General features: G+C 43.7%; 1 protein-coding gene across 2 annotated transcripts in view; it reads right to left on the bottom strand.

The window, feature by feature from the left end:
• Positions 1–21,247, bottom strand: part of HIPK2 (homeodomain interacting protein kinase 2) — a 195,432-nt gene extending 174,185 nt beyond the window's left edge. For both annotated transcript variants that reach the window (XM_032781963.2, XM_032781964.2), the window contains exon 1: positions 20,784–21,247. In XM_032781963.2, coding sequence (XP_032637854.1) covers positions 20,784–20,802 — 19 coding nt within the window. In that variant the 5' untranslated portion in view covers positions 20,803–21,247. The remainder of the gene's footprint in view (positions 1–20,783) is intronic.
• Positions 21,248–27,764: the final 6,517 nt, after the last annotated feature.

Here is a 27,764-nt window from a genome sequence, read left to right as displayed (position 1 = left end):
TCCAAATCTTTTCACGGCTACCCAGGATGGGCTCCCCCATCCTGTAAGTATGGCTAGGGTGACCAGATAGCATGTGTGAAAAATTGGGACCAGGGATAGGGGGTAATGGGCACCTATATAAGAAAAAGCCCTGAATATCGATATTGTCCCTATCAAATCAGGACAGCTGGACACCTTAAATTCTTTGTTCCTAGATATAAATATTTACATTTAGCCACATTAAAATACATATTGTTTGCTTGTGCCAAGTTTACCAAGTGATTACATTCCCAGGCTCTCACCTGAACCCTGTAGCTTTAGAGTCTTCCAGTATTACTCTCTTTATTTCACAGGAATTTTTTTACACACACACACACACACATTCAATTCTATACATACAGGCTGAATTTTTTTCAGGAGCCTATGGGAGCTGGGTGCCCAACTCCCACTGAACATCAGTGGATTTAGAAAGCCTGAGTCCTTTATATCCCTTGGCAAATGCTATCCACGGTTCACTGCCATGAAAACCCTGGATGGGCTAGAAATCTATGCCTGGATGTTTAGAAGCTCTCTCTTGTTGTGTTAAAATGCTTTGGCAATGTCCTTATCACTTACATTAAAAACCTCTGATGGCGGGATGAGATGGTTTCTATCTGCAAAACCCTGGTTCTGCAATCAAATAAAATCATAAATAAACCCCAGTAATCCTAGTGGCTGCGGGAGCAATGGGGCAGAATGGGGTGGCCCCTACATCTACCAGTTGGCTATCCATGGGGGTTGGAAGCTTGTTTGCTTTCTCTGTGTCGAGTCTTCTGCTGGGGTAGATTTGCTCAGCTATCTACCATCTACCAGCCACAAATGCCAGAAACACCCCATAAGCGTTGTGCCAGTTATACAGTGCTATAGAAACTGTCACAGGGTGCACCTGAAGAGCAGCGGTCATGAATGGCTGAATGTGGGGTTAGAGGAGGAGAATTGGTTGAGAGTGCCTATTCTGCTACGATTTAATAAATAAATAAATAAACAAACAAATAAATAAAATCACAATAAATAATAATAATGGGCTACTTTAGTTTTAGCAACTTTTTTAAAATGGTGTCTTCCAGGCTGGGACTTGAAAAGGCCTGTTTGAGTTGGGGTTTAGTAACAGAGAAGGCACTGGCAGACCTTCCCCACCTGAGCTGCTGTGCAATGTATCATACCTACAAATTCACACACATGCTGAGCACAGGGCGACTCTCAGCTATTGCTTTAATGGCTAGTGCACCGGGAAACAAGAATGTCACTCACTAACACTCCCCTGTCTCCAGACACAAGGCTTCCCCTTTCCTCCTGTCTCCTCCCACCACCTGATGTATTTTACAGTGACTGGCTGCCAGTGGCATTCAACCAAGCTAGCAGAGAAAAGCTACGTCTACACTGCACTAAAAGACCCATGGCACAGCTGTGAATGGCCCAGTTCAGCTGAATGGGGTTCGCAGGGCTCAGGCTGAAGGACTATAAAATTGCAGGGTAGCTGTTCGGGCTTGGGCAGGAGCCCAAGGTCTGAGAGCCTGCAAAAGGGAAGGGTCTCAGAGACCAGGCTCCAGCCCATGCCTGAGGGTATGTCTACACTGCAATTAAACACCCGTGGCTGGCATGTGTTAGCTGACTAGGACTCATGAGTCTCAGGTTGTGGGGCTGCAAAATTGCAGTTTAGACATTCAGACTTGGACTGAAGACTGGGGTCTGGGATCCTGCCCCATTGTGAGGTCCCCAGTCTGAGCCCAAATGTCTACACTACAATTTTACAGCCCAGTAGCCCAAGCCCTGCAAGCCTGAGTCAGCTGACATAGGCCAGTCTACATGGCAATTTTCAACCCCGCAGCCTGAACTCGCAAGCCTGAGTCAGTTGACTGAGTTCTGAGACTCGGTGCCACAGCTTTTTTATCGCATCATAAACATACCCTAAGAGAGGAAGTGAGAATATTGTGCTAATGAGCCATAGAAATGTTGCAAAAGATATGATGGGAATGAAAGAAAGGAAAAGATCAGGCCACTTTGCAAACACATGCAATGACAGAGAGTGAGGCGGACAGGACTACTGACTGCATCTGCAAAGCATTCGAGAGAACTTTCCAGCTGTTGACAGCTGCTGTGGGGACATAATTAAATGCAACTGAAAATCGATGACCTGCGACTTGTTCCAGCAATGCCAAATGACATACACACATTTTCCCCACTCACCCCCACTGCAACCACAAACATCTGTTTTATTACTCTCGGTATCAAAAGTCACAGGGATCTCACCTGAAAACTTGCCCTACCCTGCAGTTCAATCATACTGCATCGTCTCCTCCCTTGCTCTCCCCATACTGTTTTCAAAGTTCAGAGCCTCTTTGGCAAGGACAGCCCAGGCTGTGTGTCTGATGGAAAACAGCAGGAAAAGCATCCTTTGCCTGAAATCTCTTCAGTCTTTCATAGCTTAGAGCAGTATTTCCCAAACTTGAGACGCTGCTTGTGTAGGGAAAGCCCCAGGCGGGCCGGGCCGGTTTGTTTACCTGCCACATCCGCAGGTCCAGCTGATCGCAGCTCCCACTGGCCGCAGTTCGCTGCTCCAGGCCAATGAGAGCTGCTGGAAGCGACAGCCAGTATGTCCGTCAGCCCGTGCCACTTCCAGCAGCTCCCATTGGCCCGGAACAGCGAACCGCGGCCAGTGGGAGCCGTGATTGGCCAGACCTGCAGACGGGGCAGGTAAACAACCCGTCCCAGCCCACCAGGGGCTTTCCCTACACAAGCCGCGTCCCAAGTTTGGGAAACACCGTCTGAGAGGAAATGTAGAACTTGATGATGAGTCGTGTGCTCCTCTGGGAAATTGGAATGATTTCAGAAGAAAAGGAAAAACTTTTAAATCGGATTGACTATAAGACCAAACCCAATCCTAAAGGGGGCAACTCCGGAGACAGGACACACTGTCCATGCAATGCAACCATCCACATTGGAACTGGAACATAACGATGGCTCAGAGGCCTAAGGAATGTTCTGGAAAAGACTCAGCTCCTCTATTGAAATGAGTTTACCTCAGCTATCATGGTGACTGGTATTGGTATGGCATGGTATGGGTGGATAGATAAATACTGATCCCCTGATACTGCATTTGTCTATATTGCTGAACTATTTTGCACTCAGGTGACTGGCATGATTTGGTCTGGGACTGAAATCGTGAAGGGTGCATTAGCAGAGCTGTAGAAGAACCCCGAAACTGGAATCACAGCGATGCCAATGGTGAAGGCTGATATGCATCAGCAGAGCAGTAGGTGGGGTCCTATGGCTTTTGAAGTTGCAGGCCAGGTGAACTGGCAGATCCAGGGTTACAGATCACTCCTAAAGAAGGTTCTCACTGGTAAGACACACTCAGCCATCCTCACACACGCTGTCACAACATCCCTCTACAGAAACACACTGACCTCGGTCCCAATGCACAGAAATGCTGAAGCAACCTCACATGTCCAGTGCACACATCCATACAGTCACCAAACACACTGACGCAGGATCCTCTGGGCACAAATTCCCATCCTGACAGAGTCTCACATACACACACTGAGGCTTCTTTGCACCACGCTGACAGCCTAAGGGGGCCTTCACGTGAGTGCTCAAGTCATGCTGGAACGCTCAGGAATGCCATGACAACACCTTTTTGGGCAGCCAGAACTGTGTTCCAGTACTTTTGCTGGACCAGGGCCAGGCGGCTCTTTTCCCTCCCCAGCTGCAGAGCGTCCCCTGAGCCAGCAGGTGATGGTGCTGGACCCGGGGGCATCCCTCAGTGGTGGCTGAGTGAGGAAGGAGCTGGGGATGCTGCAGGCGGAATTGTAGAGGGGAATATAGGAGCTGGAGCCACTAGGAGCCTGGGACAGGGCAGAGCTGGAGTCAGGTAGCAAGGCTGCCTGGATAGCAGAGCTCCCCCATGGAGAGCAGGAGACAGGCACAGATAATGAGAAGGTAGCAAGGACAGGTTCTGCGGGGAGTCAGCCTCTTCTCCCTGGGGCCTCTGCCAGCACCCCCACTGGCCCTATCTTCTTCCCAGCTCCCCCTGCTCCCACGCTGGGCCTCCCAGTGCCCTGCATTCTGGCACTTCCTTTTTTAGCATTTTTTAATGTGGATTCAAATGTAGTTTACTGACAGTGCAGTATAAAAAGGTCCTAATGAGAATTACATACATTGCCCTCCCTATACACAGCTGACAGAACCCTCCATGCCCTGTGGCCCACAGCCCCTGCCATGGCCTTACATATGTACAGTCACTTGTGATTGCACACACACAGAGCATCCTCTCCTTCCTTTTCATACTGACATGTGCTTTCCAATTGCTCCAGCATTCAAGCTATAAGAAACTGCCAGCCTTCATTCTCCAGGAACTCACTTTCCAGTCAATGAGAAAATGACAGTGCAAGAAAACAAATGGTCACCACCAATGGGATCGTCTCAGGTCTGGGTTACAAACTTCTCCATCATGTTGCACAGCTACTTTATAACAGGTGTATAAAACGACTGCATCCCCTTTGCGGAGCACAAACACAGTCTGATGTTCACAGAGAGGGAGTTTTATGGGGATGCAGGTTTCTGGTGGGTTGGTGAAGCAGCCAGAAATGTGGATGGAACATGGATTTTCATCCCTGCTTGAGTGAGCTCAATGGCCCATTTGTCACACGATATGTGACTCTGGTGTGTTGTTAGATCCTGGGATGTTCCTGGATGTCTATGTAGTGGTTGTGGCCAGAAGCACTCATTTTCGGCTAAGTCTGGCGAGAAAGGTGCAACCTTTCCTCCTATGCAAGGATGTTGCCACAGTTGTCACCCGCCTTATTCGCCTTGAGATTTGATTGGTGTCATGCATTCTACAGGCGACCACATCTTGAGACTACCGAGACACTTAGGTTACTGCAGCATGACAAAGCCTGCTTATTAAATGGGGTTGCACACGGGGGAGCCCATTAAATTACGGTAGTATGCTGGGTCAATAAGCAATAAGTAGAATTCAACATGTTTAACCAATATTGCGTAGGACCTGGTCCTACTGACACAGTTGAAATATGTCCAGTACAGGGGCTCCAGCCAGAACTCTCTCACTATAAATGGAGGGGGTTTCTCCATGAGGGATCCTGGAGCTTGGAACTCTCCTCTTGGTCTGCCAGAGCCTGGTCTTCCTAATCTACTGGGCATGAAGAAAAGGCTGTGATTTTTCTTGGGCTTCGAGGTTAGGGACTGGGTGTGGCAGGATTTATTCATGGGCAGCCCTTCACATTATATTGTATTGCATATTTAAATCTATAGGATAGGCACTTGTAGCATAGGAAGTGCTTCAATAGAAATTTACAGAAACAGAGCTCCCTCCAGGGTCTCATCAGCAACCTCAATCAGAGGGGGCTGCCTGAGAGTGACATGAGATGCTGTTTCCACCACATTCCCCGCCTGGTTTTCTTCACCAGGAAAGAAAGGACCATGTTTCATCCCCAAATTTGAACCCCACATAATGATGCCCTCTGACACCAGTAGGCCAATTTGTTTACGTGCTTTCATCAAAATTGGACTGAAAAAAAATCAGTCTCCACAGTCATTCAGCACTGGCCCTGCTGGTCTAAAATACCACTCATGAGGAGAAGCCTACAAATGCGGGGTGTCACAGTTTCAGGACTTGGCAATGTAAACCTGTGTTCTCTGTGACCCATCCAGGTGTCCTCCCCACTAATTCCCAGACAGGTGCTCTGTATTCAGGTACACTCCAAACTACTTTAACCCCTGACTACACTTCACACAAACTGAGACACTTCAATTCCCGGTCTGTCCTCTCCACCCTAACAGCTCAGTAAAACCCACCATTTGACATGGTAGCAAAATCTGTCCTTCCCAGATGTTATGGGGATCCCAGATCCCTGACCTAAAGTTCAGAAGTCACAGAGATGTGTTGTAGTCTAGTAGAGTGAGCACAAGGCTGAGAACCAGGCATCCCAGAATTCTAAACCCAGCACTGCCACTGTCTTTCTATGAGGCCTTGGGAACATCATTTAAAGTCTCTGTAAAATTGAAATAATACCACCACCCACAGACCTACCTCATCAGGGTGTAGTGAGGATTAGTTATGGCTTGTAAAAGGCGACTGAAATATTAAGTAAATTGTGTCACTGTCATGCTCCTGAGGTGGACACAGAGAGCCTGAAGATGAAAAGAATCCCATTTCCTCCCAAATGATTCAGTTTACATGAGAGAGATTCAGAATGGTAATTCAGCAGTGGTCACCACATTCTATCCTATTCAAGTTCTTATTTTGCACTGATCGCTCTGGTATCTGAGTGCCTGCATGTTGGCCTACAGAGCCTATACACCAGAGGTGGCCAAACTTACTCAGAACTTACTCAGAAGTTCGAGAGCCAGAGAACACCTGCCAGGAGCCGGGACTTGAGGCTTCAGCCCCACTCCCGTTGAAGCCCTGAGCCCTGGCAGGTGTGCCCTACAGGGCTGAAGCCCCAAGCTCCCCTCTCCACTGGACAGAAGCTCCTATTCCCCTCCACCCCCCACTGCAAGGCAGAGGTACCAAGCTCCCCATCCCTTCCCCCAGGTCTGGTAGGTGGAGAATGGGGAGGCGGGAGGAGGGGGCGCTTGCGAGCCACGCTTTAATGGTAAAACAGCCACACGTGGCTTGCTGGCCACAATTTGGCCATGCCTGCTATACACTATTCCTTGGACAATGAATGTGTCACACAGGGTTTGCCATGTCCAATCAGACCACTGGTCTGGCTATTTCAGCACTCAGAGGTGGCGGTTAGACTGAGAGGAGGGGAATCTAAAGATCACATCATAACATAAGAACATAAGAATGGCCATACTGGATCAGACCAAAGGACCATCCAGCCCAGTATCCTGTCTTCTGACAGTGACCAATGCCAAGTGCCCCAGAGGGAGTGAACCTAACAGGTAATGATCAAGCAATATCTCTCCTGCCATCCATCTCCCTCTTCTGACAAACAGAGGCTACGGACACCATTCCTTACCCATCCTGGCTAATAGCCATTAATGGACCCAACCTCCATGATTTTATCTAGTTCTCTTTCAAACCCTGTTATAGTCCTGGCCTTCACAACCTCCTCAGGCAAGGAGTTCCACAAGTTGACTGTGCACTGTGTGAAGAACTTCCTTTTATTCGTTTTAAACCTGCTGCCCATTAATTTCATTTGGTGGCCCCTAATTCTTATATTATGGGAACAAGTAAATAACTTTTCCTTATTCACTTTCTCCACACCACTCATGATTTTATATACCTCTATCATACCCCCCTTTCACCACTTTCACACACACTTTCAATGTAAAATGTATCCAATAAGCTAGGGACATGTCCCAAGAAGCTTCTTACCAACTTTTCCCCCAACTTCTGAGGCCAGTCCTTTGCATAGTGAGGTTGATAATGGTGGCTATCAGTTGACTGCGGTTGGAGGGAGAAGTGAGATCATTTTGCAAGCCTGCTTAAAAATATTAAGACCTTCTCTGCCAGCATTCTGTATTTGGAATCTGTCAGTGCAAAATGCCTCACAGGAAGGTAAAAAAAAGTCCATAATGCACCTGGCTAAATGCCCTTCACTCCCAGCGTCAAGCCTTAAACATATGACCATCCCTTCTATCCATGGAAATAGAGACCACCACAGACATTACTCCAGCAGTTTCAATCACATTGTGGGCAAAGCCAGCAGATGTCTGAGGTAATGCTCTTGAGCCACCAAAAGTGCATCAATACTGCCAAAAATCAGGTACCTACTTCACCACCAGTGCAATGCCACCAACAATAGTACTGCTGAAAGTAAAGTATAGACAGATCTCTGACATATTTACCACTGTTGTGGCCCTAGTGGGTTAGACCAGAAGTGCTGGTGGTACCAAGGTATGAGCCCTGTCTACACTGAAACATCCACCATTTCTACCACTGGTGAGATTTCTGTATTTCTGCTACGACTGTTCATTCTGTTGCCTTATCCTCCCAACCACACACAGTCTGTTTGTCTGATGTGGCCACCTGTTGTGTCCTTTCTGACATGAGATTGTGAGCTATCTGGGAAAGATACTTGCCTTCTTTGTGTACATTACCTAGCACAATTACCTTTGATTTATGTTCTTAGCTGCTATTGTAATACACATAACAAATAGTAATAACGATTGTGAAGCTGCATCGGTGGTGAATTATACTTCCAATTTTTCCTAGTGTAGATGCACCTACAGGAGAGGCTATCGCTGATATCAAGAATAAAGAACAGCAAACCAGACCTGAGCTGACCCATAACATGTGCACATATTGTGCTATCCACTGTGGGGGGGGAGGGGGGGTTCTACCTTTCAGAGGAAAGTAAGACAGAAAAGAAATCAGACAGACAGCATCCTTGGAATATATGTAGGAATATATAATCATGCACTCTCTGTCTCTCTCTCTTTCTCTCTCTCTCTTACATACACATCATAATTTATCTCTTCCTCCTCCTGTTTGACATTATCCTCTGTTCTAGTATCATAATCTGTTGCTACGGAAACAACTATGATGTCACAAAGAGAGGATTATGGATGCCTTGAACAGGAAGAAAAGGTACATTATGATGGGAGAGAAAAAGACGCCTACAAACAGCTGCTGAGCAGGAGACATTCCAGGAACAACAACTGTGAAATGGAAAATAAACACACCAGTGGCGCTGATGTCTCTGTAACTGGGAATAGAATTTGGCCAATCATTTTCAAAATATAAAAGTGTTTACAGTTTTTGCCCCAAGAAGCAAAAAGCATCTGTGCAAAGCTGTTTAAGCATTTTCAAAAACTAGTTTTTCTCAGAAATTCTTTGCAAGTTTCCTTGTGCAGGATATTCTCTCAGTCTGACTGATTCAGGCTTGGTCTCTCTCACACCACTACACTGTGTGTGTTCCAGAACTCCCATCAAAAGTGCTGGCATAATGCCCCTATAACAATATGACTGATTGGCAGGGATCTTGTTGGTTGGCTGCCATCTTATGGGTCCTTTTGGTCTTTAATCAGAAATAAATAAAGACGCTCCAAACCTGTTTCCAAGACACTGATAACTCAGAAGAAAATGCTCCTGAATACTTATGGGTCAATGTCCTAACAGATAAAGCACAAGGTGGGGTAATTAGTTGATGTCTGCTACCAACTGCTAAATCACACTAGGAACAGGATGACTGGCTCCTTTGACACCTATCTATAATGTGTAGGAAAAAAATGTTCTGTTCTGAGAGACTTCAATATGAGTGACATATCCTGGAGATCTCATGCACCCAGTACTAAAACATCCTTTCTGAACATTATAGATGAGAATTTCCTTACTCAAAAAGTGTTGCAGCCAACACAGAGGAATTCTATACTAGACCCTGTCTTGACAGATAAAGAGGAACTGATCACAGAACTAGAAATTAATAGTAACTTAGGTAAAAGTTACTCATAGACTTAAGACAAGAAGGGACCATCATGATAATCTAATCTGACCTTCTGCACATTGCAGGTCACAGAACTTCATCCACCCACCCACCCCTGTAGTAGGCCCATAACCTCTTGTTGAGTTACTGGAGTCCTCAAATCTTGATTTAAAGACTTCAAATTCCAGAGAACCCACCATTTACTCTAGTTCAAACCAACTAGGGATCTTGACTTGTGCAAGCAGAATGTAGTCCAGACCAGGGATATATATCCTTGGTGCTTTTAAAGGGTCAATTTCACTCAGCTGAAAACAACGATGAGCCAATCATCTGGGAGGAATAATTTTAAAAGAAAAAAATGTAAATGATAATTGGGAATTGTTTAAGAAATTTACTTTACTAGATGCCCCAAAAGCCACAGTCCCATAATTGAGGGAGAAAGCCATATTGGTTAAAAAATCAACATGGTTAGTGAGCAAGTGAAAGCAGCTGTAAAAAAATATACATATATATTATATATACATACACACAACAAACAGAAAAACTAGGAAGTTGCTAGTAATGAATATAAATAAATGCTAGGAATTACAGAAAATTGATAAGGGAAGCAAAAGGACACACGAATAAATCTATATCCAGCAGTGTTAAGGACAATAAGGAATTTAAAAAATATACTAGGACCAAAAAGAATCCTAACAGTGGCATTGGTCCTCTACTGTACAGAAATGGCAGAATTATCAATAATAATAATACCAAAAAGGCACAAGTGTTCAATAAATATTTATGTTCTGTATTGGGGGCAGGAAACAAGTGATGTACTCATATATGCTAACACTCTTTCCAGTCCAGTAATATATCAGGAGGATTTTAAACAGCAGCTACTAAAGATAGACATTTTTAAGTCAGCAGGTCCAGATAAATTGTTTTTAAAAAGATGTTTGAGGAGCTCGCTGGATCATTAACGTTGATTTTCAATAAGTCTTGAAGCACCAGGGAAGTTCAAGAAGCCTGAATGAAAGCTAACATTGTGCCAATATTTAAAAAGGGAATATGGAACGCACCAGATAATTATAGACCTGTCAGTCTCACATTGATCCTGGGCCAGATAATGGAGCGGCTGATCTGAGACTTGATTAATAAAGAATTAAAGGGGGGTAATATAATTAATGCAAATCAACATGGGTTTATGGAAAATAGATCCTGTCAAACTAACTTGATATTTTTTTTTTTTTTTTTTTTTAATGAGATTACAAGTTTGATTGATAATGGTATAGTGTTGATGTAATATACTTAGGTGTCTGTAAGGCATTTGACTTTGTACCACATGACATTTTGACTGAAAAGCTAGAAAGATATAAAATTAACATGGATCACATTACATGGATTAAAAGCTGGCTAAATGATTGGTCTCAAAATGTAACTGTAAATAAGTAATCATCACCAAATGGGTGTGTTTTTAGTGGGGTGCGGCAGGGATCAGTTCTTGACCCTATGCTACTTAACATTTTATTAATGATCAGGAAGAAAACATAAAATTATCACTGATAAAGTTTACAGATGACACAAAAATTGAGGGAGTGATAAATAATGAAGATGACTGGGCACTGATACAGAGCAATCTGAATTGCTAGGAGCAAGCTGGATGCAATCTAACAATCTGTATTTTATTATGGCCAAATATAAATGTGTATATCGAGGAACAAAGAATGTAAGACATACTTAAAGGATATGAGGGCTCTATCCTGGGACGCTGTGATTCTAAAAAAGATCTGGGGATCACGGGGAACAATAATCTGAGCATGAGCTCCCAGGGTGATGGCCAAAAGGGTAAATGCAATTCTTGGATATACAGGATAAACAGGAGAATCTTAAATAAAAGTAGAGGGGCTATTTCACCTCTATAGTTGGCACTAGTGCAACCATTGCTGGAATACAATGTCTAGTTCTGGCTCCCACAATTCAAGAAGGATGTTGAGAAACTGGAGACAGTTCAGAGAAGAGCCACAAGAATGATTAAAGCAGTGATACTCAGACTTCAGTGGTTCAGAAGCCAAATCAGCAATCAACATTATCCAAAAGAGCCACAGTAGTGTGAATGCATTGTTTCATTTACTACAGTACTACATATTCATATGTAAACAGTATGATGGGGAAATACATTATTCTCACAGCAAAATGACTGGCCAAGTATTATTAGTGTATCACCTGCAACTGGTTAATAACATAGTAAAAGCATCTGATTGGTTAATAACTTAGACTGGCTAATAATTAAATCACACAGTGTTTTAATATTATGTGCTGCAAAGAGCCGCAGGGGACACATTAAAGAGCCACTGATGGCTTGCACGCCTCACTCTGAGTATCACTGGATTAAAGGATTAGAAAACGTGCCTCAGAATGATATACTCAAGGAGCTCAATCTATTTAGTTCAGCAAAGAAAAGGTTAAGGGATGACTTGATTACAGTCCATAAGTATCTACATGGGGAACAAATATTTAATAATGAGCTCTTCAATCTAATAGAAAAAGATGTAATGTGATCCAATGGCTGAAAGTTGAAGCTAGACAAATTCAGACTGGAAATAAGGCATACGTTTTTAACAATGAGAGTAATTAGGCATTGGAACAATTTACCAAGGGATGTGGTGGACTCTCCATCACTGACAATTTTTAAACCAGGATTGGATGTTTTTCTAAAAGATCTGCTCTAGGAATTATTTGGGGGGAGTTCTGTGGCCTGTGTTTTACAGGAAATCATACTAGATGAACAGAGTGGTTACTTCCAGCATTGGAATCTATGAAAAAAACAATTGGATTACATCCAAAAGCAATCACTCACTAACCTAAAATGATAAGCAAGAAAGACTCTTTCTTGTCCTCCTAGGCAACGATAAAAGCAGAGCCTCATTGATACAATGGCAAATACATTGGTACAGCTGACCTGATGTTAGAGAAAAGAGAATGTTGGGACCAATGCTGTCTAAAACTATCCAGCTTTCATGCCACGCACACCTATTTACTAACTCACACGCACACACACACAGAAACACACACACACACTGGATGCACCTCTAGATTTTTATACATTTCAATCACCTGGCCTGAGAATGGAGCAGGCAGATGGAAAGGAGAGATTATATTACAGCCATACATGCCTTTGCCGCATTATGTGCAGACATAAGATTGCAAAAAAATTCTACCCTCAGAGATTGCAGGGGTCTTCCAGTGGGTCTATTTGCATTGCTTCTGTGTTTGAGCCCTCGATTTGGAGTGGCTGATAGTAGTAATGGGAGAATTTCAGTATTAGGAATCAGATCAATTAAACCTCCAAAGATGTTAATACTTCACCAAAGTTTACCCAGATTATATGAATTTCTTGATCATGTGGAACTGAATTGGGAATCTCCTGGGAATGGAATTTCTCATGCAATAGCATTCCTTTTGCTTCCATTCCCAGCTGGAGCCAGGAAGTACAAAAATTAAAAACAACAGGACAGGGAAGTTGCTAAATTAACTTTGTTCAAGTTTTGGACCCAGGTTTGGCTCCTAGTTTACATGAACCTGTTTGCCTTTCCCTAGTTTTCCAGGATCAGGAGAGCACAGTGGGAAACAAAGCTGATATTCTGATGGGGGGTGAAATTTGGGCATGTCCCTTTAAGCACAGCCACTATGTCCCGATGAAGTTGTCAGTCTTTAGAGGAGTTCAGTGAGGAGCTCTGCATTGTGGAAATGTTATTCCAGATGATCAAACCTTGCTAATCCCCTTAAGCGTAAAGACTATAATGAACAGGAAACACTGCTGCCCTCCTGAGTTTCCTTGGGATTGCCAAGCATCCTGGAATATCATTGGGTCTGACAGAACATCATCACCTTGTCGTGTGACTAGTTTATCACATTTTGAATGTGGCAGCCTTAAGCGATCTCTTTACCCGTTCTCCTTCTCGAGGCAGATGTCAACGCAGACACTGGAAGCCGACCAGGGAAGAGAAAGAGGCGTGATTCAAAGCAGTGCTCAACTTTTCTAATCAAATGACCCATTCATTGGAAGTTGACAGACACTGCTACATTATCAAACTGCTGGGGAGACCTTAAAAATAAAGGGCTAAATTCTGTAGTCCTCAACTCAGCAAAACTCCCACTGACTTCAGGATTCAGTCTATGGGTCCTGATTCTAAACTCACTTACACCAGTGTTATACCTGGGTGACTCGACTGGTTTCAGTAACATTACTGCTGATTTACACCTGGTATCAGTGAGATCAGAATCAAGCCCAGAACTGGCTAGAGAGGCTTGGGCATGGGGAAGTTCATAGTGCTGCTGCCCTTTTGGTACCCACATTGTAGGTAAGTAGAGGACTTCATTCTCCAGGGCTGACATTCCTCCACTAGCTTGAAATTCATCTGGAGTCGTCAGCCAGTTTATGAAATACTTTGAACATGTAAAGAACTACACACGTGCACAGTGGGAATTTATTATTATTATACCAATAAACAGTAGGGTTTATTTATTCTTTTTAACCCAGACTTTTGATTCTCTAAGGTTATAAGTGTGGATCCAGAAATGTACCTCATACCATGCTATCAGAACACAGGGAGCTCATTTACTTCAGTGTGACTCCACTAGTCTTAATGGAATGACTCTTAGTTCAGGTCCCAGTTCAGAAAAGCATCCATATTCCAGAAAGGCACTTAAACCCATGCTCAAGAGCTTTCATGAATCGGGGCCTTACCCTGGTGTGAGAGGAGAATCAGGCCCACTTTCTCCACTGGTCAGCTGTAAATGCTCACAGGAAATAAAGTGCCTTTGATTTTTCTGTGCTATATACACACAAAACTGAGCAGCTGCTGACTTGGAGGAAAGTTATCATTTGAGTCTGAATATAGATTTTTAGAAAGGTTAAAAAACGGAAATAATCTCTATAATTTTTAGGCCAACAGTTTCAAAAGAGGATGCCTAAAGTTAGGCTCCTAAATCCATATTTAGGTATATAAATAGGTAAGAGACCCTTTTTTCTAATTAGGGTTTACTTCTCTCTTTTTGTTATGCAGGAATGTTTGTAGCTGGACTGGTCCTTAATAAAGGGGTGGATAAAGTAAATAAATCTTCCACTAGAGCAACAAATAAGAGACAGCTATAATAACAGTAATACACTGAACTTACAGTATACAAATTCCTTAGTAAAGGTGAGTGGGTCCATTTACAAATGGACTAACTAAGGCACAGAGCCTAGGTCAACGGGACTGCTCTTGTGTTTAAAGCTAGACACATATGTAAGTACTTTCCTGAATTAAGGGTGGAATTTTTAAAGCCCACAGCCCTGGCCTAACTCTACTGCATAAAAACCTATTGATTTCAATGGGAGCAGAGTAAAGCCAACATCCAATGCTTTTGGAAAATCCTACTCTAACAATCAGGTCCAAGGTCACACACCAAACCAGCTCCCCAGACACTTGATCTTACCACTGGTCCATGCTACCTCATCCTGAAGTGGAATAGTCTTTGCCGGTCTGAACACAGGAATGCTGTACTCACATCTGAACTACTGTTTTCAGTAATCATTGGGCGGGGGGCTCTACAACTTTCTCATGGGGAGGACCACTTTGTGAGACACAGAGACTCTCACAAGGACTCACCTCCACTCCAAACACCCCAATAGTCCAATGGCTTGGCTTTCAAAACCCTTCACTCTGAAGATGACCAAAGAGGTTCTCCACAGCTACCATATGCCAAAGGTTGAAAACCAATGCTGTGCGGTGGCCCAAACTTATAAACTTGGGTAACTAAAAGTAGGCACCTAGATCCAAGCCTAATCTCCAAGTAAGTGGCCTAATTTGCAGAGGTGATGAGTGTTCAAAATACCTATTGAAGTTAATTAGGGTTGTGGATACTCACCACCTCTGAAAATCAGGGCAATCATTGAGATGCCTAAAATAATGAATAATAATACTATGCAGATCTTATATAGTATTTTTTTATCCATGATCTCAAAGAGCTTTACAAAGGAGATCACTATCTTTATCCCCATTTTAAAGATGGGGAAATTGAGGCACTGGGAGGGATGGTGACTTGCCCAAGGTTGACCTTTAGGCACCTACGCCCCTATTCTGCAAACTCACCATGATTTTCAAATTTGGGCCTGATGCTGCACACACTTATGGATGTGCTTAACTTTGTACATGCAAGGTTAGGAATCCACCTGAAGCCAACGTGGTTTGTCACTTGTGTTAACTTAAGCCGATATGTAAGCCCATGCAGGAGCCAAATCTAAGGGTACATCTATACTACCCACCACATCGGCGGGTAGTGTTCGATGTATCAGGGATAGATTTATCGCGTCTCAGCTAGATGCGATAAATCGAACCCCGACTCGATACCTGTACTCCTCCCCGGCAGGAGGAGTAAGCAGCGTTGATGGGGGAGCCGCGGCAGTCGACTCACCACCATGAGGATTGCCAGGTAAGTCGAACTAAGATACTTCGACTTCAGCTACGCAAATAGCGTAGCTGAAGTTGAGTATCTTAATTCAACCCTCCCCCGTCTCCTTCCAGTGTAGCCCAGGCCTAAGTCTGAAGAGTGGCCAGTGTGCACATTCCTGCATTCTGAGTGGCTGTTCCCCTCAGAACGCATTGTCTATCGGCCCGCACTATCCTAGCCCTTACAGGGTTTCGTCCATTTCAGAAAATAAAACAGCATCTCTCACCCATTACATCTCAATAATATCTAATCATTGGACATTTCAGTATAATAAAAACAATAATTATAACTGGAGGGGGGGGTTCTGTTATCTTGGAAACAACCATGTCTTGAGCTAATAAAAACCTGTGACTTTGGTCCCTGCACTGATTTAGCTCAGGTGATGGTTATTACCTCATAAACAGGAAGCGCCGTTCAGTTATTATCTCGGCGCACAGAGTTTTGGGGCAAAGCCCTTCACAAAGCGCCAGCAGTTAAACCATTAAAAATGATCACGTTACCTCTGTAAAGTGCCTGTCCCAGAAGCTCTGGGAAAACACTAGCCAATTAAATAGGATCTGACCTTAGACATGTTCAGGGTCAGAATTTCATGCCTCCGGTGACCTGATCCTGTAAGGAGCTCCCTGTGGGCAGACTTTCTGCCAGCATGAAGCTCCATCAATGTCCCTGTAGTGGCTAGGTAGAATTTACAGAAAATACAGATATTAATTCTATAAGCCACCCACACATAAAACTACTGACATTGCTGCTATTAATACACTGCAAATTGCAACAAAGTTTTCACAGATAAGTAATACGCAAAGCAAAACAGCATAACACCAAAACAGGAGGCAATAATCATTCTAAAAATAAAGGTTAAAGCGAATTAACACTCCTTTATGCTGTGCTCTGAAGGCTGCCAATCTCAGGTGCTGGTGAGCCACCCAGGAAAGGGCAGGTGAAATTCAATTCTATGCAGAAGGCTGCACAAAGTCTGTGCATCACTTAAGTCCATCTTATGCACCCTTAAAATAGGGCTTGAGTGGAACTTCAGTGGTGCATAGGCTTTGTGCTTCACCTCTGCACAGGGCAGAATTTCACCCACCAAGAGTATCACAACTGATTTGAGCAGTAATGTCAATATAGGGTGAGATGCCATCATCTCTGAGTCATGGGGCCAGATGCTTCACTGGTGTGACTCAGGATAGCTCTGCTGAAGCCAGGGGAACTACACCAGTTAACACCAACTCCGAAACTGGACAATTGATTTTTAATGCCAGAGAGGACCGTAATGCTCATCTAGCCTGACCTCCTGCATAACACAGGCCAGGAACCTCACCCAGTGACTCTTGCATTTAGCTCAATATGTTCTCCAATCTCCATTAAGATTAAAGCAACTCAAAACCAACCCAGATGTTGAATGTTAGTTTTACTTGCCTTTCTATTTTTATTCTGCTCAGTCTATTTTATTTCCTTCATTTGACCCTTTCAGTTTTAAAACAGAAAAAGAACAGGAAAGGCTGGAGAACAGGAATGTGGCAGGTGAAATCCTGGCCCTACTGAAGTCAATGACAAAACTCTCCTCGATGTCACTAGGGCCAGGATTTCATCCTATGTATTTACTTATTATGCACTGTATGGCTCACAAGAGCTGCTACTTGGGCCAGCAGTTTAGTACTGTCATGCACAGCACTCACCAAAGTATTCAGAAAGGTCTTTGTACGTAGCTCACTAAAACAGAGACGTATTGGAATCGTTTAATAAATCCTTTAGGGTGTCACATTTTCTAACAACATATTTTTGTAAAAGAGCCTGTGCTTTCAAACCCACACTGTTGGGAAAGATATCTTCTCACATATTCCATCCTTCGTTTTGGTGGTGGTGGTGGGTGTGTGTGGGGGTTATGTGTGTTATAACAGTGATCGTTGACAGTGCAAGAGTCGAGCAATAGGAACAGAGGAGCTGTTATATACTACAGTATTGATCCAACACCTCTGCTATTGTGCTTCCATCGGTGGCCTAAATATACCTGATGCTCCGGAGGAAGGCTCTGAGAGAGCCTGTGATATGCAGATTATCATTTCTGAAAGGAAAGACCAGAACCACACACTCTCCTTTTAAGAGTAGATTCACATTCCACATGCAAGTAAATACAAGTTTCCATCCATGCCTTATAATGTGTCAAGAACTCTAGAGAACTTTCATGACCATCAGGGAGGACAGAATATCCATTAAACCCTCCCACCTGCAAAAACAGTCCAACCCACAAACCTATTTTAATGCAAAATTCAACCCCCTTTGTTCCTTATGTTGTCTCCTGAGAGTTGGGATGTTGCAGATTTGCCAGCTTTAAGGACTGGGATGTCTTAATAGGTTGCAAAGTTTTGCTGTGGGACCTTCCCTGCTGCAAGAGTGTTATACATGGCTCCAAACAGGCCTTCTTTATAGGTTGTTGGGTTTTTTTCAATCACCCAAGTGCTCTGAAGCAGCTGAAGTGAGAGTGCAGTAACTGCTAAACTCCAGCTAAAAGCCTCAATGCGTCACCACAGATCTAGAGAATAATCCCATATGCTGGCTCCCACCAGGCTGATGTCCATTAGACTCGTTCTTCCTATAATATTTCACAATTGGGGATGGTGCCATGTACCTTCGCAGAAAGGATGCTTAATGAAACATTTACAGAAATGAGCAGTTTTCCACAAAGGAGATAAAGTAAAAATCGTGTTCACTCTACCCTATGGACACTGTTCATTATTCTATCCTCAGATCAAGGGGTTGAGTGGGATAGTAAACTAAACATAAAACATAGAAACATAGAATATTAGGGTTGGAAGGGACCTCAGGAGATCATCTAGTCCAACCCCCTGCTCAAAGCATGTCCCTCTTCTGGAGACCTGGGGGACATCATAAATGATCTTGGTAGATTCATCCTATCCCACAGTGGATTTTAGTCCACATCACAAAATCACTGCATAATCCAACCTGATTAGTAGACTGTTGCAGAGAGGCTCAGGACAGGGATAGCAGGCACTGTGATGCAAGACAGGCCTAAGGTGCATTGAACTAGCTGTGTAAGGGGTCCAGCGCTGGAACAGCAGGGAACTGATTTGGTCAGGATTAAAATGCACTGGCCGTGCTACCATCTGTGGGGCCCCAAATCTAGACTAGCAGGGAAGTGAGGCAGGTACAGATTTGATGCCCTTACACAGCTGGGAAGTATGGAGCCCAGGACAGGAACAGCAGAGAATCACGCAGGTCAGGATGGAAGTGAAATGCCACAGCAGGGTGGACACCTACTTACCACTACCAATTTCTGTTAGCATCTCGCTGCTACAAGCCTCACATCATCCAACCATGAACACGGGCATTTCAAAAGAAAGACTTTCCAAATAGGGACACTTCTTTTCCCCTGGAAGGGCAAAGCCTGCTCCTAACAGTTTTTCATTCAGTGGTAAGTTTCTTTTCTAAAACAGACCTTAAACGTCCAGCAGAGGGCGAGTTCAGGATTTGTTTAAAGAGAAACATTATTTCATTTCATTTCAACACCCCAGACAGTTCCAGCGCTGACTGTAGCCCCTTTTTACAGATACAGTTTAATAATAAATGTCCCTCATTGCTTTGCAAACTCTCTTTTTTCAGCAGATCTGTTGCATTTGCCTTTCATTAGCTCAAACTGCAGGAAAAAATAATGACTACATTAAACCTATGCTCTTCAGGATCAGGGAAGAAAGGACTGGAATAATACTTATTTTTGTTGCCTACAAACAATCCCCTTTGTTTCTTTTAGAGTTCAAACTATTTACAGGCCATACAATTTTAAACCACCTTGAAGCGTCCTAGCCATCAATAAGCACATCGGTAACTTTACACCGTCAGGAAAGCTGGTTCATTTAGAACACTCCAACCAATACTAGATTTTCTTCCCAGATAAGTTTTATCAGACACACTACAGATAAAGTATTGCTTCCCGCATGCCTCTTCCCCGGCCAGACATTAAAATCTCCCTTGCTATAAATCGATCGTCAAGACATTTCTGTATAAAATAAAATAAACTGGGGATTTCTATCCAGTTTATATAAATGCTCTCTAACCAGTTCTCAACCAGAAAAAGTGGTGGGGGAGCGGAAAGGAAGGACATAAATGCTAGGTGATTTAAATTAAGCCGGATTTATTTTTAAACACGAGTCCTAAATAGAGGGAGAGAAAGCGAGAGAGGAAGAGAGAGAGAGAGAAAGAGAGAGATTTAAAAACTGGGAAAAACTAAGTTCACTTTCAATTTTCACTGCAATACCCGGTTGGATTTAAGTAGAAACTGAAAGAACAGACAGTCTGCTGCTAGAATTTTTTCCTGACATATGTGCCTAGATATGCTATTTTCTAACCTAAAAATACAGTTGATCAGCAAAACCCCAGAGCAAATGCTTTCTGGAGTACAGGCTAAAGGAATAGGGTGTTCAGCCCTTGAATTTAAACTACATTTCATACATACGCACACACACACACATAAACGCAATTACAGGGCAATCTTAGTCAATTTCATTGTTCGGCTCGGCACTGAAACGGACTTTTCCACCCATTCCCTTCGAGACCACGGACCGAAATGATCAAACTAAAATAAAATAAAGAGGGGTGAGGAATTTTACAGACAATCATAGGTGGAGGGGAGGAAGAAATGGAGAGCAAATTAAAACCAACCTCCATTCAAATACTAAGAATACTAATTTTTGTAAAAGGCAGAGCCATAAATTTAACTTCACAGCTGCGACAATGAGCTGTGCTATAATGCTGATTTCAGATCTGTGGTCATTTTCTTTCTCTTTTTTTGGTGGGAGGTGAGGGGTGCCTGGTGCCAAGAGATGGCCAAAGGACAGGGATGGGGAGGGGTGGAAGGAAATAAAAGACCCAGAGCTGCCTTACCTTCGTACATAGGGGCCATCGGTGCAAGAATGTGTTATTCATGGCAAAAAAAAAAAATATCTTAAAACATTTAAAAAATGAAGCGAGATCTCAGCCCCCCAAACTCAATACAAATCTGCCATCTTGAGCCTGTGTCTCTCCGTATAGTCGAAGCTGCCAGCCTCCTGCATCACCGCCTCACTTCATCGGGGAGAGACAGAAAAATCCAACCTTGATCCTGTCCATCTAACAAAAACACCACAAAAAAAGGAGCAGGGAGTGGAAGAGGTGTGGGGAGGGTCGATGCACAGTGGACAGGTCAAGGGTGAGGGGAGGGGTGGTAAGAGGCTCCCCCCGATTTGGGACTTTGGGGTCGGGGAAGGGGGACTCGGCCGATCCCCCTAGCTCTCAGCTCAACATGTCTGTGTGTGTTGGGGGTTTCTGCAAAAGTTGCATTGGAGGCGAGAGCGAGACAGACACAGAGACGGAGAGGGAGAAAAAAAAAGCAAAGGGAGTTTGCAAATAATCAAATACCGATGGCACTGATCGCAGTTTCCCAGAAGGGGAGAGAACGAGAGAGAAACCCTCTACTGAGATTATGTGGGATCTTGTTTAACAACACATTTCAATCAGGAGAAAAAAGGAACAGTCAACAGAAGTTGGTGAAACAGTTCTGTCTCCCTCTCTCTCTCTCTTTACAGAAAAGAAAAAAAAGGCAGCTGATTGAATCTTTACAATTCACTGGCTGTGGGGATCATATAATTTGAGCTGATGTTTTACAATAGCATGGAAAATTCCTACCTCTCGCCCCCCTTCCCCAAATAAATCTTCTATTCCCTCTGGGCATTTCACAATCTGTTTCTCTGACAAAAGTTCCGGGGATTTTTAAATCCATTCTTCCCATTTAAGTCCAGTTTTGTAGTGTAAATATTTAGAGGATGCATTTAAAACAAACCTACATTGTTGCTTTCCAAATTATTCACTTTAAAGAACCACATCAAATAAGTGTTTACTTATGGAGACTGACAGCTAATGACCCTCCTCCTGTTTTCATTTTAACAGATCCATCTCTTTCCCTCAGTTATTGCTGGGGAAATGCCAATCCTCACAAAATCATTTGTTACCGGCACGTTGACATATGTTGCAGGGAAAGCCTTTATTTTCTAAGCATTTTTCATCCAATGGTTCCTCAGTACTTCACAAAGAAAGGCAAATAACAATATGCCCATTATACCAATGAGGAAACTGAGGTACAGAAAGGTTAAGTGACAGCAAATTATATGGCAACGGGGGAACCAAAAACTAGGACCCTGATTGTCCAATAACCTCCGCACGGGTCTGCCCACACAGAGCTCTTTGCAAGATCAGAGCCTGGGACCAGATCTTCACAAGAGCTCAACAGCTTCCATTTAGGCACCTAAATGAAGTGGCCAGAATTTTGTAAGTGCTAAACACCCAACAACTTCACTTAGGTACCTAACGGGGAGTTGAACTCTTTTGACAATCTAGTCCTTAGTCTTCTGACTAGCAGTCTCCTGCTTTAGGCCCTGGACACCACTGCCCCCTAATTACAGATTGTCACCATCCTCATTTCCTAAATCATGGTTCCCATCTTCTTAATCCCATAACTCTCTTGTTATAATCGGAGGTCACTTGTCTGTCTAGGTCACTAATATTTATTATGTAAACCTGTTTCTGCATCCTGCTTCCTGACTAGAACACCAGCTAGTGGGGTGTATTTCAGGGCTGCTGAAGCAAACGTGGAATAATTCTGGAGGGTAGCAGAGGACTGAGGGAAGGGAAAGGAGTAAAAGTTAGGGGGGGATGGGTTCTTTTTCTGTTTCTGCATCTGCCTTGCTGTGTGACCTCGGGTAAGTCACCTCAGTCTGTGCCTCAGTTTTATCAGCTGTAAACGGGATAATAGTCAGTGCTGTGTGAACATGGAAATGCTTCTTTTCTCTTTTTTCATTTTGAGCTATATTGTGGCCCTTGATTTCCACATGAATTTTACTTTTGCCAAAGCCAAAATGACACATGAACTTGAAAACTCAGGGGACTTTTGCTAGTTTTTTTTTTTCCCCAAAAAAATTATGAAGTGGATTGCGTTTTGACTGGATGTAGCAGAGCAGCCATCTTCAGGGGCTTTCCCTTTGTGGGTCACTAGCTAAGCATGGAGAGTTTCAGCTACACAGACATGGGTATTAAATGCATATACATGCATTTAAAACCTCTTACTTCAAGGCTTAAGTCAATTTCTAACTATTGAGGTTTAGGACAAGACCATCCTGGGTGACGGACTATCCCACATCTGTAGGAGGCAATATACTGGACTAGGTGGACCATTGCTCTGATTCAGAATGGCAACTGCTATGTTTAGTTAGGATTTGTTAACACTACAAAAATGACCAGACCAGATCCTCTGCTGGTGTAAATGGGCACAGCTTTAGTGAAATCAGTGGAGCTGTGTCCCTTTACACCAGTTTAGGATGCCCCCTTCTCCCTTTCCTCCCCATTTAAATACTGCTGAAAATAAGCTTGTGACCTGATCATATTCTTGCCTGTGTTAGCAGAAAAATATAGTTCTGTCCATGGCCCAGATCATCTCCCGGATATAGCACCTGGAAAGGCCCCCACCACATGTAGGCCACCCCTGCAGTAACACTGATCTCCTTCCCCACCTCACACAGTACTCCCTCTGGAAGTGTCTCTGTGGTTTCTAGGGGCAGGATGGGCTAGAGCACAAGAGGCACCATTCTTTGCTGCATTGTTCCCCTGTTCTTCCCTTAGGAGAGAGCAGAGCTCGGTCCTGTTTTACCTCCCTCTGGGTACACCAGAGAGGGACCTAGCCACTGTAGCTTCAGTGGCCCCTGTGGGATGGTTCCAGGCTCTGCATGAAAAAGTTTGCCCTTCCCCATGGATGTCTGAGATTCACAGGCTTGGGAAGGCACCCTGCCACTCAAATTTGCAGGCCCTGAACCCTGCGCACCAGAGAGGTCCCCACCAGAGAGGTCCCTCCTACTATATTTCTCCTCTTTAGCCCCTTCCCACAGGTCTTCCACAAGAGGCAGAGATCTAGTGTGTGTTAAGAAAGCACATCTGAATTTGTTGTACTATGTACTTTCATTTGTTGATTACTTTGAATTTATCCTATGTGCCCTTGTGCTCTGGATACTTTTAAAAATGGATAATACTAATAAAATATAGCATACACATAGAACCTCATATAGTATACACATAGAACTGCCCACACAATAGCATCATTGGTTTTGTCCAGCATGACTCATAGGCAATAGCAGGAGATACTTAGTCTGGGAGATGGTCTTGTTAGGGCACTGGACTGTGACTCAGAAGATCTGGTTATGTTTCTGGCTCTACCATGCAAATTCTGGGTGACCTTGGGCAAATCACTCCATCTCTCTCTGTGCCTCCGTTCCCCCATTGTGGGGATAATCATTTTTATGTGACTTGTCTATTTCAACTGTAAGACCTTTGGAACAGGAACTGTCTCTTCCTCTTCTGTTGCACCGCTTGGAGCCTCTTCGTGCTACAGTTATACAAATAGAAATTGGTTCCTAGTCTAACATATGCATACAACATGTTTTTCTGCCCAGAAATGGCAAGAAAGCCAAAAAATATATATATATTGTAACACATCTGTTGTTTTGGGGGCATAATCATTTTTAAACATTGTTGTAGGGTTTCATTCACATACATGGGGTCAGAACATGGTACATGGCATGAGGCAAAGGCTGATCAAGTCAATGGAAAGATTCTCATTGACTTTAATGGTCCTTGGATGAGGCTGATCGCACAAACATAGCAGCAGAATAGGAGCAGGATGCAGCCATTTATGTTGTAGCTGAGTGGCAGACAACACCACTTTGAGTTCTGGGCTCACTTCCTGGTGGGGCCAGGTGGTGTTCACGAATAGGCCCCTGATAAGGTGTGTGGAGGAGCGGTCAGCAATAATCTGTTCCTACTGGAATACGATCTCAGATGTCTGGACCCATCTGAGACACACCGTCAAAGCTTGCCTCAGGATGTGTGCCAGGTTGTGTGACACTCCCTAGCAGAAGGACAGCTGTGAGTGCCAACCTGTGATGAAAGGGAAACAGGGCTAGCAACAGTGTAAGCTCACTTCTGGGTGGGGTACGATGCTGTCCTAGGTACAACAGATATCTGGCTGTCCTCTCATCCTTGGCCGTGATGAGAGGAGTATAGTCAAGTGGGAGAGGCTTGTCACAAAGTGCAGAAGGGCCATGGCAGACTAGGAGAGTGTTTATGCCGTCTCAGGGCTAGGGCTGCCCACTGTGAGGATATGGGACCTGCTAGCTAGAGAAGTTATGGGAGAAGCCCATGTTTTTGGAGCTGGAGGAACAAGGTGCTAGTCCTGGCTCAACAGATGTGTGTGTAATTTACCCAGGTCGGTAACTGAGCATTGTCTGCGGACATGGATAACTAGAGGGCCTCTAAGCAGCATCTCAGGAGAGCGTTGCTCAAGTGGACATGGGGCCCTTTTCTACCCCTTTCAAACATTAACGCTGCTGAGGTGTGGGCTGCTCTTCCTTTGCCCCTCATTCAGGCTGTGACACTGTAATGATGGGGTCTAAATTAGCTGTTACCACTCAAGAAAGAGATCTTGGAGTCATTGTGGATAGTTCTGCAAACTCATCCATTCAATGTGCAGCAGCTGTCAAAGCAAACAGAATGTTGGGAATCATTAAGAAAGGGATAGATAATATCATATTGCCTCTATATAAACCCACAGTAGGCCCACATCTTGAATACTGTGTGCATATGTGGGCGCCCCGTCTCAAAAAAGATATATTGGAATTGGAAAAGGTTCAGAACAGGGCAACAAAAATGATTGGGGTAAGGAAAGGCTGCTGTATAAGAAAAGATTAATAAGACTGGGACTTTTCAGCTTGGAAAAGAGACGACTAAGGGGGGGATATGATAGAGGTCTATAAAATCATGACTGGTGTAGAGGAAGTAAATAAGGAAGTGTTATTTACTCCTTCTCGTAAACACAAACTAGGGACCATCAAATGAAATTTGAATAGGCAGCAGGTTTACAATAATCAAGAGAAAGTATTTTTTCACACAATGCAGGATGAAATTCAGTGTTGAAAAATGCAAAGTAATGCACATTGGAAAAACAGTTAATCCAGCTATATATATTTTAAAATAGATAGGGTCTAAATTAGCTGTTACCACTTCAAAAAGAGATCTTGGTGTCATTTGTGATAGTTCTCATGAAAAACATTCCACTCAGTGGTTGCGCGCAGTCAAAAAGAAACCGTATGTTACGAAGCACTAAGGAGGATAGAAATAGGACAGAACATAATCATATGCGTCTATTATAAATCTTGAATTATTGCATGGAGACATGGCCGTCCGCATCTCAAAAAAGCTATATTGGAATTGTGAAAGAGATCAGAAAGTGCACAAAATGATTAGGGGTATGGGAAAGCTTTCTGTATAGGAGCAAATTAATAAGACTGGGAACCTTTTCAGCTTGGAAAACGAGACACTAAGGGGATATGATAGTGTCTATACAAAATCATGACTTGGTGTGAAGAAAGATAAATAATAAAGTGCTTATTCTCCTCTCATGAACACAAACGAATAGGGTCACAATGACAATGAAGGCAGCAGGCTTAAAAACAGCAAGGAATTATTTTTTCACACAACACACAGATCGACTGTGGAACTCCTTGCCATAGGATGTTGTGAAGGCCAGGACTATAACAGGGTTAAAAAAAACCTAGATAAATTCATGGAGGATAGGTCCATCAATGGCTATTAGCCAGGATGGGCAGGGGTGGTGTCCCTGGCCTCTGTTTGCCAGGAGCTGGGAATGGGCAACAGAGGATGGATCACTTGATCATTATCTGTTCTGTTTATTCCCTCTGGGGCACCTGGCATTGGCCACTGTCAGAAGACAGGATACTTAGCTAAGTGGACCTTTGGTCTGACCCAGTATGTCCATTCTTATGTTCATTAATGGGTTCTGACTTTCTCTGCTCATCACCAGGGCAAAGTTCATTCAGGGCATTTTTTAAATTTTCTTTGGAAAGTTGCAGTTTTTAAAAAGGCTTAGTGAAAGGTTGGAATGGAAATGATGTAAAATCATAATATGAGACAGGTGCTTTAAGCAAAAGGGTCTGATTCTCATTTAGGATATGTCTACATTGAAAAAAAGGTGAGTTCTTAACTCACATTTCCTAACTCAAGTTCAAATAGCAGTGAGGTGGCAACTCAGGTTAGTGTAACCCACACACCTCCTGAGTGTGGTGTTCTGTCCCATCTAGAGGCACTGAGACCACTTAGGGTATGTCTACACTACGGGATTATTCTGATTTTACAGAAACTGTTTTTTGGAAACAGATTGTATAAAGTCGAGTGCACGCAGCCACATTAAGCACATTAATTCGGTGGTGTGCATCCATGTACCAAGACTAGCATCGATTTCCAGAGCTTTGCACTGTGGGTAGCTATCCCATAGCTACCCCATAGTTCCTGCCCTTTGGAATTCTGGGTTGAGATCCCAATGCATGATGGGGCAAAAATAGTGTCATGGGTGATTCTGAGTAAATGTCGTCACTCAATCCTCCCTCCGTGTATGCAATGGCAGACAATCATTTTGTGCCCTTTTCCCTGGATTGCCTGGGAAGACGCCATAGCATGGCAACCCTGGAGCCGGTTCAGCCTTTTTTCACTGTCACCGTATGTCTACTGGATGTTGCTAACAGACGTAGTACTGCAGCACTACACAGCAGCATCCCCTTGCCTTTTGCAAGTTAGCAAAGATGGTTAACAGCCATACTGTACGGTCTGCTGCTTTGCAAGTTGACAGTGACAGTTACCAGTTATACTGTACCATCTGCTGCTGTCATGGGTGCTCCTGGCTGGCCTCGGTGAGGTCGGCTGGGGGCGCATGGCCCAACTCTTTAGCTTCTTTTGTCTTGCCGCTTGAACATTGAGTGGATTTTTTTCAGA

Source organism: Chelonoidis abingdonii, chromosome 1 (assembly GCF_003597395.2).
Source record: "Chelonoidis abingdonii isolate Lonesome George chromosome 1, CheloAbing_2.0, whole genome shotgun sequence".
NCBI classification, from domain to species: Eukaryota; Metazoa; Chordata; order Testudines; family Testudinidae; genus Chelonoidis; species Chelonoidis abingdonii.
This window is presented reverse-complemented; position numbering and strand designations above follow the sequence as displayed.